At 34.5% G+C, this 11,523-nt stretch overlaps 1 protein-coding gene across 3 annotated transcripts; it reads right to left on the reverse strand.

The window, feature by feature from the left end:
- Window positions 1–605: 605 nt before the first annotated feature.
- Window positions 606–11,232, reverse strand: LOC148869554 (hydroxyproline O-arabinosyltransferase 1-like). Of its 3 annotated transcripts, XR_016107124.1 has the most exons (10): window positions 10,610–11,228; window positions 9,228–9,295; window positions 8,904–9,105; window positions 8,721–8,818; window positions 8,565–8,634; window positions 1,911–2,101; window positions 1,710–1,797; window positions 1,531–1,602; window positions 1,301–1,414; window positions 606–947 (listed from the first exon to the last, which is right to left on the reverse strand). XR_016107124.1 is itself a non-coding variant. In XM_088969262.1 (8 exons), the coding sequence occupies exons 1-8, from the start codon at window positions 11,012–11,014 to the stop codon at window positions 888–890; spliced, it is 1,089 nt and encodes a 362-aa protein (XP_088825388.1). In that variant the 5' UTR covers window positions 11,015–11,228; the 3' UTR covers window positions 606–887. The 3 variants fall into 3 exon arrangements, 2 of the variants coding, with proteins under 2 accessions (XP_088825388.1, XP_088825389.1); XM_088969262.1 differs by lacking the exons at window positions 1,710–1,797; window positions 1,911–2,101; XM_088969263.1 differs by lacking the exons at window positions 1,710–1,797; window positions 1,911–2,101; window positions 8,565–8,634; window positions 8,721–8,818 and having other exon boundaries at window positions 10,610–11,232.
- Between the last annotated feature and the right edge of the window lie 291 nt (window positions 11,233–11,523).

Consider the following 11,523-nt stretch of genomic DNA (forward strand, 5'->3'; position numbering starts at 1 on the left):
GTCATGAAAAAGAGAAAAGTGGGAAAAGAAAGAAATCTTTTACCAGCAATCTCTTTATTTTCTGTTTTGAGGTCCTTTTCTCTGAAGTTTTGGCTCTCACAAGAGTCAGGACTTTATCCGTTTGGGGCCCAGAAGCATGTCGTACAGGATAACCCATTCCCTCTTCAGCATTCCCAACCTGGTGCAAGTTGCAGTCCTAGCATTCCAGCCAAACAAGGAGTTAAGCAATAACGAATATATCAATTGCCTCCCTGTTACGCTAATAATAACTGTCACACCAGGTTCCCCAGATTTGAATCAATTGAATTAACATGACAGCATTCTGTATATCAGATAGCATTGAACCTCCCAGAGTTGCAGGAATTGTGTATTATACACACCCAAAAAAAGACGTGGGAATTGGAATAGACTATTCAAAGGACCCCAAGTTGTCGGAAAGGCCAAAAATAATGATTAGAAGGAATGGTCTAGATCACCTCATCATTTTTGTTTCTTGCGTGAGTATGTCTTGGCAGGATCATTTCTCCAGTGATCCAAGACTCACACTGAAACCAAATTAGCAACCGTGCATTTAGCATTTGATATGATCACCAAAATCAAAAACATTTATGAAAAATACACAAGCATAGCTCTTTTCCCTTCTCATCTTCAAATACCGAATAGAAAAGTAACAAATCTGTCAAGAAGAGAAAAATACAAATATGATTGATGGTATCGGATGTTAGAATTTTCCATCCTTCTCGTGACCTGGATATAGGTAGTTGTTGAAGCACTGAAAAGACATGATAAAATTACAATTTACACATTACAACTCTGGAGCATATGGACTTCCACCATCCGCCAGGGCTGATCTATATCCTCCAGTAGTAGGTCGATAGTATTTTTACCTATATTCCCCAGTTAGGAATGTTTGCTGTTGCTTCATTCACCATTTTTACCAAGGTTACCTGCCACAGATTTTAATTTCTTAAAAGATCAAGAGGAAGAAAATAGAAAGATGGTATGCATCATACCCAAGATCATGCTGCTCAAGACACTTCCAAGAAATTAGTTATATACGAAAACAAGATACTTTTTTGGGTAACCAAAGGACAGTTGATCGAAATGTAGCAATATGATAACTGCATAGTCTAAAATTATAGAGGGAAATATTAACTTCAAAAACAAGCTGAACAATTCAGGGATGCCAGATGGAATGGGGGAAAAACAAAGAAAGAAACTTATCAATTTTATATTATTTTGTTTGGTCCACTCCAGATATATAAAAAAAACCAAAAATACGATTAAAAATGACACATACCACACTTTCTGGGACACCAGCTGGGGGCAATGGAAGATTCCTTGGAGGCCACGTTTGGTCATATGATCTTTTGTCAAACCTCCATTCTCCAAACTTTCCATACATTGGTTTACCCTGAAAACCACAAGATGGCATCATGAGATGTGATTGTATGAAAGCTTCTTTGCTCTGTAAATCTAAAAATGTATTAGGAGCCAGAAAACTAAAAGAATTTGGTGCTAATAATGTACCTTCATATCAAAATCACATCCATAAGTATAATGAATTATGAATTTGTTGCCCACTTCCTTGTCCCAAGGAGGCTTTTATACCACAAAAAATAAATAAATAAACAGAAAAATGCTGGTCAATTGAAAAGTTGGAAACAAAAAGAAAGCAAGATAATAGCATACCATTCATAAAGGTGTACCTTATGTGCAATTAATGAGGCTATCAATCTTGATATTGCAACCTTGATGTCATCATGAACTCTAAAATATCCAGGGCACCTACTGCAGCTATCTTTTCACAAATTATTTTCTAAAACTTCATAATTAGGGCATAAAACCAGCCACATCAGGAGCAGAACCAGATAGACCTCAATAAAGATCTGAATATGGTATCTACTTACCAGGTCGGGATCTAGAACCAACTCAGGTTTTGTCCAAAGACCCATATCTGGTCCTTCTCAACATGTAAATTGGATTCGGATTGAATTCTCAAGGGATTTCTACATGCCACTGATACAAATCGATTACAAAGTAAATTCTTATCCATTCGATAACAGCTGAAGTGACTGATCTGAATGACTTTTGCTTTGTCCTGAAGTGAATAAGTTATTAAGTTATTAGTTCCTTAATGACTGAAACTGAAGTTGGGCTGATTGTTATACCAATGAATATTTTATCATACAATTATTATCCATTAAAAGACAAAGCAATGAACAAGGATTAAAGTATCAATATGATACTCCCAATACGGGGTGTATCATATCCCCGTACCCAATTATCCATGGTCATCGATACAGGAGACACCATGACTGGGTATGTATCCCACAAGTCATGCATATCTGCATGATATGCCTCCATATTGGACTATATCGTTCTGTATCTATGGATATAGTCCAATATATATTGATACCAAAGTGTATCAATGCCTAGTTTGATGGATTTGTATATTGACCACTTTTGGATAGTTTTTGAACTTTAATAAAAATTGTAAACTATAACCATAAAAACTAAAATAGAGTCAAAATTATAACTGAAATAAATAATTTATGATTTATTTTTCTCCAAAAATTTAATAAAATTTGAAAACTATAAAAAACAATATAATTTATCTACCTTGAATGATTTCCATTGTTTTTATATGTTAAAAATTAAAACAATATTTATTATAATTTGAAAAATAGTGTTATTATTTATATAAAATACTAAATAGATAAATTTTCCCAAAAATTGTAATAAAAATTGAAAATTATAATTATAAACCTATTATAATTGTACACACTTTAATAGGTTATACGAGTGACAATTATTGTTGATCATAATGTTTCTTTTTTTATATAACCTATTAAAGTGTGCATTTCTCATGTGTTTATACCTCATTCGTATATATTTCAGCTCTAGATTTAATGTTATTAATGTACTAGTAAGTGTATACGTGCTTTCAGCAACATATCTTTTTTTTTTCTCATTTAAGTTGGTATCTTCCTTTCTTTTTCTTTTTCTTTTTTTTTTTTTTTTTTGTAGCTCATGAATCATGATACTAACACAAATGATAAAAAAGTGCTCATGAATTTCTCATGCTTTAGACGACAATGATGATAGTAATAATATGTTTCCAAATTTTTCAGCAACTTTTTATATTTCTACGTATAAAAATAATTATAATTTATCACACCTATTTTTATTCAATATGATGAATATATGATATTTTAGATGTGTTCAGATGATTTCTACAAAATTTATTCATTTTTGTAACTTTTTTGTGTTTTTAACTTTTTTCAAATTTTATTATTTAATTATGGCATTAAGGAATAACATATTGACCTACCACCAAACATGAAAACAAGTTCCCTTTTGTGTTAGTTTTGAAATTTGTATTTAATTACCATCATCAATAAACACAATTCTTTTTTATCTCACCTTCTTTTTAATATGATTAATAAAATATTATCTCAATAAGATATTAGAGATGTGCCCAAATTTTTCTACATTTTTTTACTTTTTGTTTGATGTGATTTATATATATAACATTAGAGATGCCCCCAAATGTTTTCTAAAAAAGTTTGCATTTTTCGTAATTTTTGTGTTTTTTAATCTTTTTTGTATTTTTTTATTATTTAATCATGCCAGGGGTGTTCACGGGTCGGGTTGGGTCAGTTGTAGGTTTTTTGCTCAACCAAACCGACCTGGTCAGTTTGATAAACAAATAACCCGAAACTGATCGGTTATAAGGGAAAACCAACCCAACATGAAGGATCGGTTTTTTGGTTTGGTCAGGTCAGTTTGGAGATGGTCAATTGGTCATCAAGGGTGATTTATTGATTTTCAATCTCTTTTACCTATTTTGTATATGGCTCTTATTGGATGATTTGGCTCATTGCATGTTTGAGTCAAACACCATCTTTTTCTAAGTCATGTAGGTTACTGAGTAAGTAATCCCAAACCCAAAGATGGTTACCATTTTTGTGTAAGCCTCTTCAACTTCAAGACTATTACAAAAAAGTAATGAATGAAGGGGAGCCTGATTCTCTCCAACTTCAAGACTAATATAAAAAAAGTAATAACTAAAGTGGAGTCCAACTGTCTATAATTGTAAAAAGTATTGTGTAAAGTCTCAAAAGTGGAGAGAATCATATTGTTTCTATTCCAAAACCAAAAGTATTAGACTTTTATTAGCCATAGTCAGTTTGGTTCGGGTTGGTTTCGGTTTTCAGATTGAAAAACTGAAACCAACCTGACCTGTTGGGTTGTTTATATATATATATATATATTGATAAATGTGTTGGGTTGTTTATATTTATAAACTGAGACCAACCAAAAGTTTCAAAAAAACTGACCAGATCGGGTTGGATTGGATCAGTTTGGTCAGTTTTATTGGTTTGGTTCTTGTGAACACCCCTAAATCACGATATCAAGGGCTGCCACATTTGACCCAAAAGGATAAATTGTTGACCCTCTACCAAATAAGAAAACAATTTAATATGATTAATATAAAATATTGGTGAGCTTCTGTAATTTTTTTTTAATCTTTTGTGTTTTTAACTTTTTTCAATTTTTATTGTTTAATTCTGACATCAAGGGTTGACACATTTAACCCAAAAGGTTGAACTATTAATTAACCTCCAAATAGGAAAACAATTTCATTTTTGGGCTGGTTTTAAATTTTCTATTTCATTTTTTTTTATCAATATAAATTTTCTATTTCATTTTGAACATCAATAAAAACAATTATTGTTGAACACCAAAAAAATAATTATTGTTGAATACCAAAAAAACAATTATTGTTTACCATACACATTGTTCTCTGATATGATTAATATAAAATATTAGAGATGGCCCAATTTTTGTACAATTTTTTTTTGTAATTATTTTGCATTTATTTCAATTTTAAAAGTTTTATTATTTAACTATGACATCATGGGTATTGGGTTAACCCATTTGACTTGAACGGTTGAATTACTTATCCACTACTAGGGTGGAAAAATGGTGTCATTTTTTGGGTTGGTTTTAAACATGGGTTTTATATTGATAAAAGTCTTGGATATGGATCTAATTTACATGATTTATTTGAAGAAAAAATTACAGAATTTATTAGTGAAAAAAATAGCTTAAATATAGGATTGAGAGAGAATGGGAATTAATACCTTAAATATAAGACTTAATGAGAGGGAATTGAATGAGGCAAAAAGAAGTAGTTCAAATTACAGTTTTTGCCCTCACAATTAAAAAGGGACCAAATTGAAAGTTAAGGCCCAAGGGCACTGTTGTCAAGAATAGGATTCAATGAAAGATGATGGGAGTTAATACCTTAAATATGAGACTTAATGAGGGGGAATTAAATAAGTTGAAAGTAGTAGCTCAAATTACATTTTCTACCCTCACAATTAGTCAAACAAAAGTTCCACACTCTCATTCGTATTTTTAATAGTAGTTTAAAATCCCAGTGAAGGTTGCTAATAGATTGGAGAAGTTAATGAGAGATTTCCTGTGGGAACCAGGAGAGGAAAAGAGGGATCATAGAGTGAGCTGGGAGATAGTTTGTGGGAATAAGACTTGTGGTGGCTTGGGGCTTGGGGCTTGGGAATATTAGGAGAAGGAATATGACTCTGTTGGGAAAGTGGTTGTGAAGATTCCCATTGAAAAAGGAGAAGCTTTGGGCTAGAATAGTGGCAAGTATTCATGGGCTGGAGCATAATGGATGGGATGCTGGAATCAGAGCTAGGACCACAAGCAATTCTCCTTAGAAAGCCATTCATGACCTACTACCAGTTTTCTCCCCTAATATCAGGTATGATTTGAATTCCGGTAACTCCATAAAATTTTGGGAACAAACTTGGGTGGGGAGTGTCCCTCTAAAGGATCAGTTTCCTTCTTTGTTTTCTCTTTTTTATTTGAAAAATGAGTCAATCTCGTCTTTTACCACCCCGTCCTCTTCTATTTCTGGGATTGGGTGGAACTTGGGTCTAAGAAGGGATTTGAGGGACTCAGACTTTGACATTATTTTGAGCCTTATTGCACTGCTTGATAACGTTGTCTTAGACCCCACTACGGCGGACTCTAGAATTTGGACACCTTCTCCCAATGGCATTTTTACTTGTGCTTCTTTTTTCAAAGTCTTAAGTCAGTCCACCAATCCTACCTCCTCTCCTTTTCCTGTTGATGAGGTTTGGTGCAGAGCAATACCTCCTAGGGTTGGTAGTTTTTGTTGGGAAGCCTATCTGGAAAGAATCAACACTGGTGCTTTACTCCAAAAGAAAAGACCCAATACTTGTTTGTCACCTCAATGGTGTGTTCTTTGTAAAGCAGATGGAGAGACTGGTTTTCACCTACTGGTGTCTTGCCATTTTGCGAGGTCAATTTGGGAATGGGCTTTATAACTATTTGGTTGTTGTTGGAACCCCCCATCAGACTTGCAAGACCTTTTTTCCCCCTTCTTTTTTCAGGTGGCAGATAAAAAGGGGAAGGACAATGTTGAGAGGACTAAGGGCTGTAGTATGTTGGACACTTTGGGAAGAAAGAAATTCCAGGATATTCTCAGAAGCTCAGAGAAGAGCAGCAGATCTGAGGGCTATCATTCATATTATGGTGGTACAGTGGCTGAAATCTTTGGAGCTTTTCACAGATTACACTATGGATGACATGTTGAGAAAGTGGGGTGAAATTGCAAGTTGCACACAAACTAAGTCAGTAATGAGTGTGGCTTGGACCCCTCCACCTAGTGGATTCATGAAATTAAACTTTGATGGGTGTAGCAGGGGAAATCCGGGACAATCGGGGATTGGGGGTGATTTTAGGGATGAAAATGGGGTCATTTCTGCCATGCTCTCATGCCCAATTGGAGTGGGTGACTCCCTTAGAGCTGAGATCTTTGCAGTTATGGAAGGAGTCCAAAAAGCTAAGGAGTTGAACATCAGGAAACTCTTAATTGAAGGGGATTCAGAGGTGGTGATAGGGTGGCTGCTTAAAGATCACAATGACTTATGGAAGCACAATAATGAGAGGAGGAAATTCAAGTGGCTGGTGCGGGAGATTGATGTTAAGATACGTTGGGTTAAAAGATCGGCTAATTCCCTAGCTGACGGTTTAGCTAAACAAGGGGCAGAAAGGGATTCACTTTTTTGGGCCAAGCTGTAACTTTAGTGTGTTTTCTTTATTTTCTCTTTCTTTTTTCCTTTTCTTGAGATTCTTTGTTGCTCTTGGAAGATAAGTGTGTTTGTCTTCCTTTTGTAAATCTTCTATTGATGAATTAATGAAAGTGTTATTGATCAAAAAAAAAAAACAAGATTTATATGATTTGTATGTATTTTCCTAACATATCCAAGTGTTTCCATATTTTTTGCTTGTACCCATGTGTTTCCAAAGTGTATCCGTATCCAAGTTGTTTGATATAATATCCAATACGGATACTTTGATCCTTGGCAATGAACCACTCAATTTAGCCATTTAAGCTGTTATTAGATGGTCCCAAAGGAAATAAAGGCCGTCAAAGACTGCCAAAAGCTGTTAATTGATTGATTGAAATCAGGCAAGTTGTGAGCCTGGATTTATAGACAACCCATAAGGGAAATCCTCAATATAACAAGGGAGGTTGGTGCTTGCTTCAAATGGACAAGAAGATCAGCTAATGGTTTAGCTGATACGTTGGCTAAACAAGGGACTGTGAGGGAGAGTATGTTCTGGGCAGTCTTGTAATAAATATTAGTTGGGGCTCAACACCCTATTTTAGGGGTTGACAGTTGTATTTTAATTTTGTATTAATGAAGTTACTGTTTCCAGTAAAAAAAAGATTGTTGAAAATGCAAGGAAAAAATTAGTGTTTCATAGATTCGTTGCTTTACAGAATAATCATCATCATAACATGAATGCATAGTTTTCAAGACACCAAGACGAGGCTAGGCGACAGGGGGGCGCCTAGTCGCCTAGCCAATGGAGTTTTTTATGTAGAAAACATAGATCCTAGGGTAGTTCCCTAGGTACCATAACCATATTTTCTTAATAATTATTCATAGTTTTCATAAGTATAGAGTTCATGTTAAAGTATAGAAAATCAACATATTAATGAGAAGAAGAAAAAGAAGGAAAAGAACATTCAAAAAATATAAGGGCTGAACCCTTATTTTTGTTATAGGAAAAGAAGAAAAAAGTAGTAGTAAAAAATGTGTTGATTAGACAAAATTTTAAGTTCTTCCTTACTTATTGGTTCAGGTTTTAAAGTCTTTGAGGGTTCAATACAGCCTTTAGCAGTGTTTGTATTGATGAAACCCAAACAAATAAGAAAATAATAAAAAGAAATTAGTATATAAACACACAAAATGAATATTTTAGTTTAATAGTGCCTATTTTATAATTATAATGTCAAAAAATAAAGAATAAAAAAATATTTTATAATACATAGTACAAAAGTGCTTGGTGATTACGCGAGGCAAGCCTCAAACAGTACCTTGTTGCCTAGGCGTCGCCTTGACAACTATGCATGAATGGTGTTCCTCTATTTTGCTCTAAATTATAAGAACAATGGGAAAATAATGGAAGAATCAGAGGGGAAAAACTTATAATACCTGAATCATGAAGTCCTTGTACAAGATGTTACCAACATCATGCAGAGCTGATGCAACAGCATAAGCATACCTTCATGTTCATGATAAAATATGAGGACATAAATCAGTTAAAGTGAAATAGCACAATGTTGGGTTTGATTCCTACAAAACCCTTACATCTCAAGCACCCATCCAAATGCTTTATCTGCTTCAGGATCTTTCTTCATTGTCAAAGAAACATTCATCCACATGGGAGCAATCTTCCTAAGAGATGCCTAATACCATATGATACAATGATGAATGAAAACTTAAAAGAACATAACTTCTCTTGTAAATGAGACACATAGAAGAATTACATACCTTATCAATAATGACTGGAGAATTTCCTATGGGATCAATGTTTGTGATTGGCCCCTTGTTCACAGGGAAGAACCTACGGAGAATTGTTTCAAACTTTTTGGGCTCAATATAGAAGAAAGGAAATGCAGCTCCAAGCCCATCCCTTGACAGGTTTGGTATTGGCTTGACTATAATATGGTCTGGTTCTGCCATTAGTATATAACTGCAGAAGAATGAATAGATATATCCAGAATTTTGATAAGTCACCGATTCACCATTTAACAGAAAACAGAAAATGTTCTGGCACATGTCTTTCACTAAAAGTGGGGAATTAATGTTTCATACTCTTCTTTTATGTCTGCCTGCTGAAGCCACTGTACAAATGCCCAAGGTCTATTCAGAACAATATAACCCTGACATTATAGCAACAACAACAATGATAAGGACAACAAATGACAGCAATATAAATAAGAGCATAATATAAAATGAAAATAATTTAGCATTAATAATGATACCATGAAATGTAATGAATAGCAAAATGAAGACAACCCAAAATAGTAGACTTCTGTTTTAAGTAGAGTATAGAAATAATAGAACCCCTCAAGCCTGACCTTATTATATACGACATCACTTTAAGGTATCGTTTGTAATAGAACCCCAAAATAGTAGACTTCTGTTTTAAGTAGAGTATAGAAATAATAGAACCCCTCAAGCCTGACCTTATTATATACGATATCACTTTTAAGGTATACAAGTTCCAGTCTATAGAAATATGTCACATTAGTTGTAGTGCTCTGCTCTGCTATGCTCTTTAAGCAAACAAATAGAATGTAAAATTTCTTTCCTCTGAGTTATCCAGTTAACAATATGGTTGAAGTAACATTAAAGCAATAGAGAGTTAACTGAGAAATTTTATCATTTCTTGAGGATCCTGAGGCTTACAATTTTACACTGGAACCATGGCTCTAGCATAACTGGTCATGGGTTATGTATAGAAGTTAACATGTATGCTAGAGTCATGGGTTATATACATACATACACACAGGTTCTACTCCTTGCTTTCGAATTGTGATAAGCAGTGGTATGAGCAAAGCTTTTCTTCTTCTTTACATTTTCCATATTATTACTGGGTTAACTATTTGTGGTTAGATAACTCCAATCAGTTAGTCCTCTGTTCTGGTTGATAAGGAGATAACACAAGTCCTTAAGGCTCCTACTTTGTATCAAAGAAGTACTAATTAAAATGAGATAGGCATCAAAGTCCTAATCCTAATTTAGAATAACAAATACAATAACAGAAGGGAGGTGGAGGATAAAAGACAAGATATAACCAACCAGAACACCCAATACAACTTAACAACTGCAAAAAAAAAAAAAAAACAAAAACGTAAGTCTAAACAAATGGACAAGGCATTACCACAAAAAAAGTACAAGAACTCCAAACGCCTTTAAAACAAGAATGAAATGGAGCAAGAAGTACTTCAAATTTCCAAGAACATATCCATAATTCGCCACAAAAAAAAAGAAAAAAAAGAAAAAAAAATGCAAAGCCGAGGACCTAAATCCTGAGTAATTCCTAATTTCTTCTACAAAGCCATATCTACAGAGAGAGAACACTTCAAAGCTACAGAATATACCCAAAATTCAATAATCAACAGAGAGGACCAATGAATTCATAAGGAAAAAACCGCGCCTTAAGATTGAAAAGAAAACCCCAATGAAAGTACCTGATCCATTCCAGCTGGGAGGGGCTGAGCAACAAAAGTGGGAATCTCATCCATGAACCTATCAGGCTTTCCAGAATGTAAAATCCTCGTAAACCCGCCCATTTCGGAATTGGGTCCATCCTTGAACTTCTTGAACCAGTAATACATAACCCTACATTGCCATGTGTTGTACACTGAATCCGAAGCCGTGACTGCCGTGTGAAACAGCCTCTTCTTGTAATTGGCTTTCAATCGATCGACCGGCATCTTGATTATGGGGTCCACCGAGAAGAGACGAAGTGACGACGACTTTCCAGGGCCAGGGAAGTCTTGCTTGAGAGGAGCATTTGCAGATATGATCACGTTGTATGTGATCAGAGCTACTGAGAAGATTATGAGCAAAGTGAATAAATTCTCACAAACCATCTCTCCCTCTCTCTCTCTTCCTTCGACTTACAGCAGAGAGAGGAAAATGGTTAAAATTAAATATAGATAAACATTACAGATAAGAGAAAGTCTTCTTCCTCCTCGCTCTTCTTCTTCAGTTTCCAATTGGTCTCTTCTCCTCCTTGTCAGACGGCAATCAATAGGAGAATCTTACACCTTAGGCGTATCATAGCAAGAATGTCGAGAAGAGGACAAGTGTGAGCCGATGTTGGTCTTATTCTTAAATCTGTTTGGCGTAGAATCGTAAAATATGAAAACCTCCCTGAAGTTTTTGACAATCATAAAACCTTCCCATAAAGGTTTTACTTTAATAAAACTTTTCCCTATAGTTTCACAAAAATGTGCAAGTACCCCCTACTATCTTTATCCTACCTATGAGACTTCAAACTTCCAAAATTAGCCTTACAACTTATTAGGGCATCTTTTAATATAATTCAAAATGTCAAATATGACTTTCTAGACTTCATTAGATTTGACTTTTTTATAGA

The sequence above is a fragment of the Nelumbo lutea genome, chromosome 2 (genome assembly GCF_056320005.1).
Source record: "Nelumbo lutea isolate HS-2025 chromosome 2, American lotus-T2T, whole genome shotgun sequence".
NCBI lineage: Eukaryota > Viridiplantae > Streptophyta > Magnoliopsida > Proteales > Nelumbonaceae > Nelumbo > Nelumbo lutea.

Excerpts from the sequence above, each read along its gene's own strand:
- LOC148869554 (XM_088969262.1), bottom strand. The coding sequence starts at position 11,014 with ATGGTTTGTGAGAATTTATTCACTTTGCTCATAATCTTCTCAGTAGCT. Across the intron at positions 9,296-10,609 it reads TCCCAGCTGGAATGGATCAG|GGTTATATTGTTCTGAATAG; the intron begins GTACTTTCATTG and ends CTATAATGTCAG. Across the intron at positions 1,603-8,564 it reads ACAAGGACTTCATGATTCAG|CCTCCTTGGGACAAGGAAGT; the intron begins GTATTATAAGTT and ends GTGGTATAAAAG.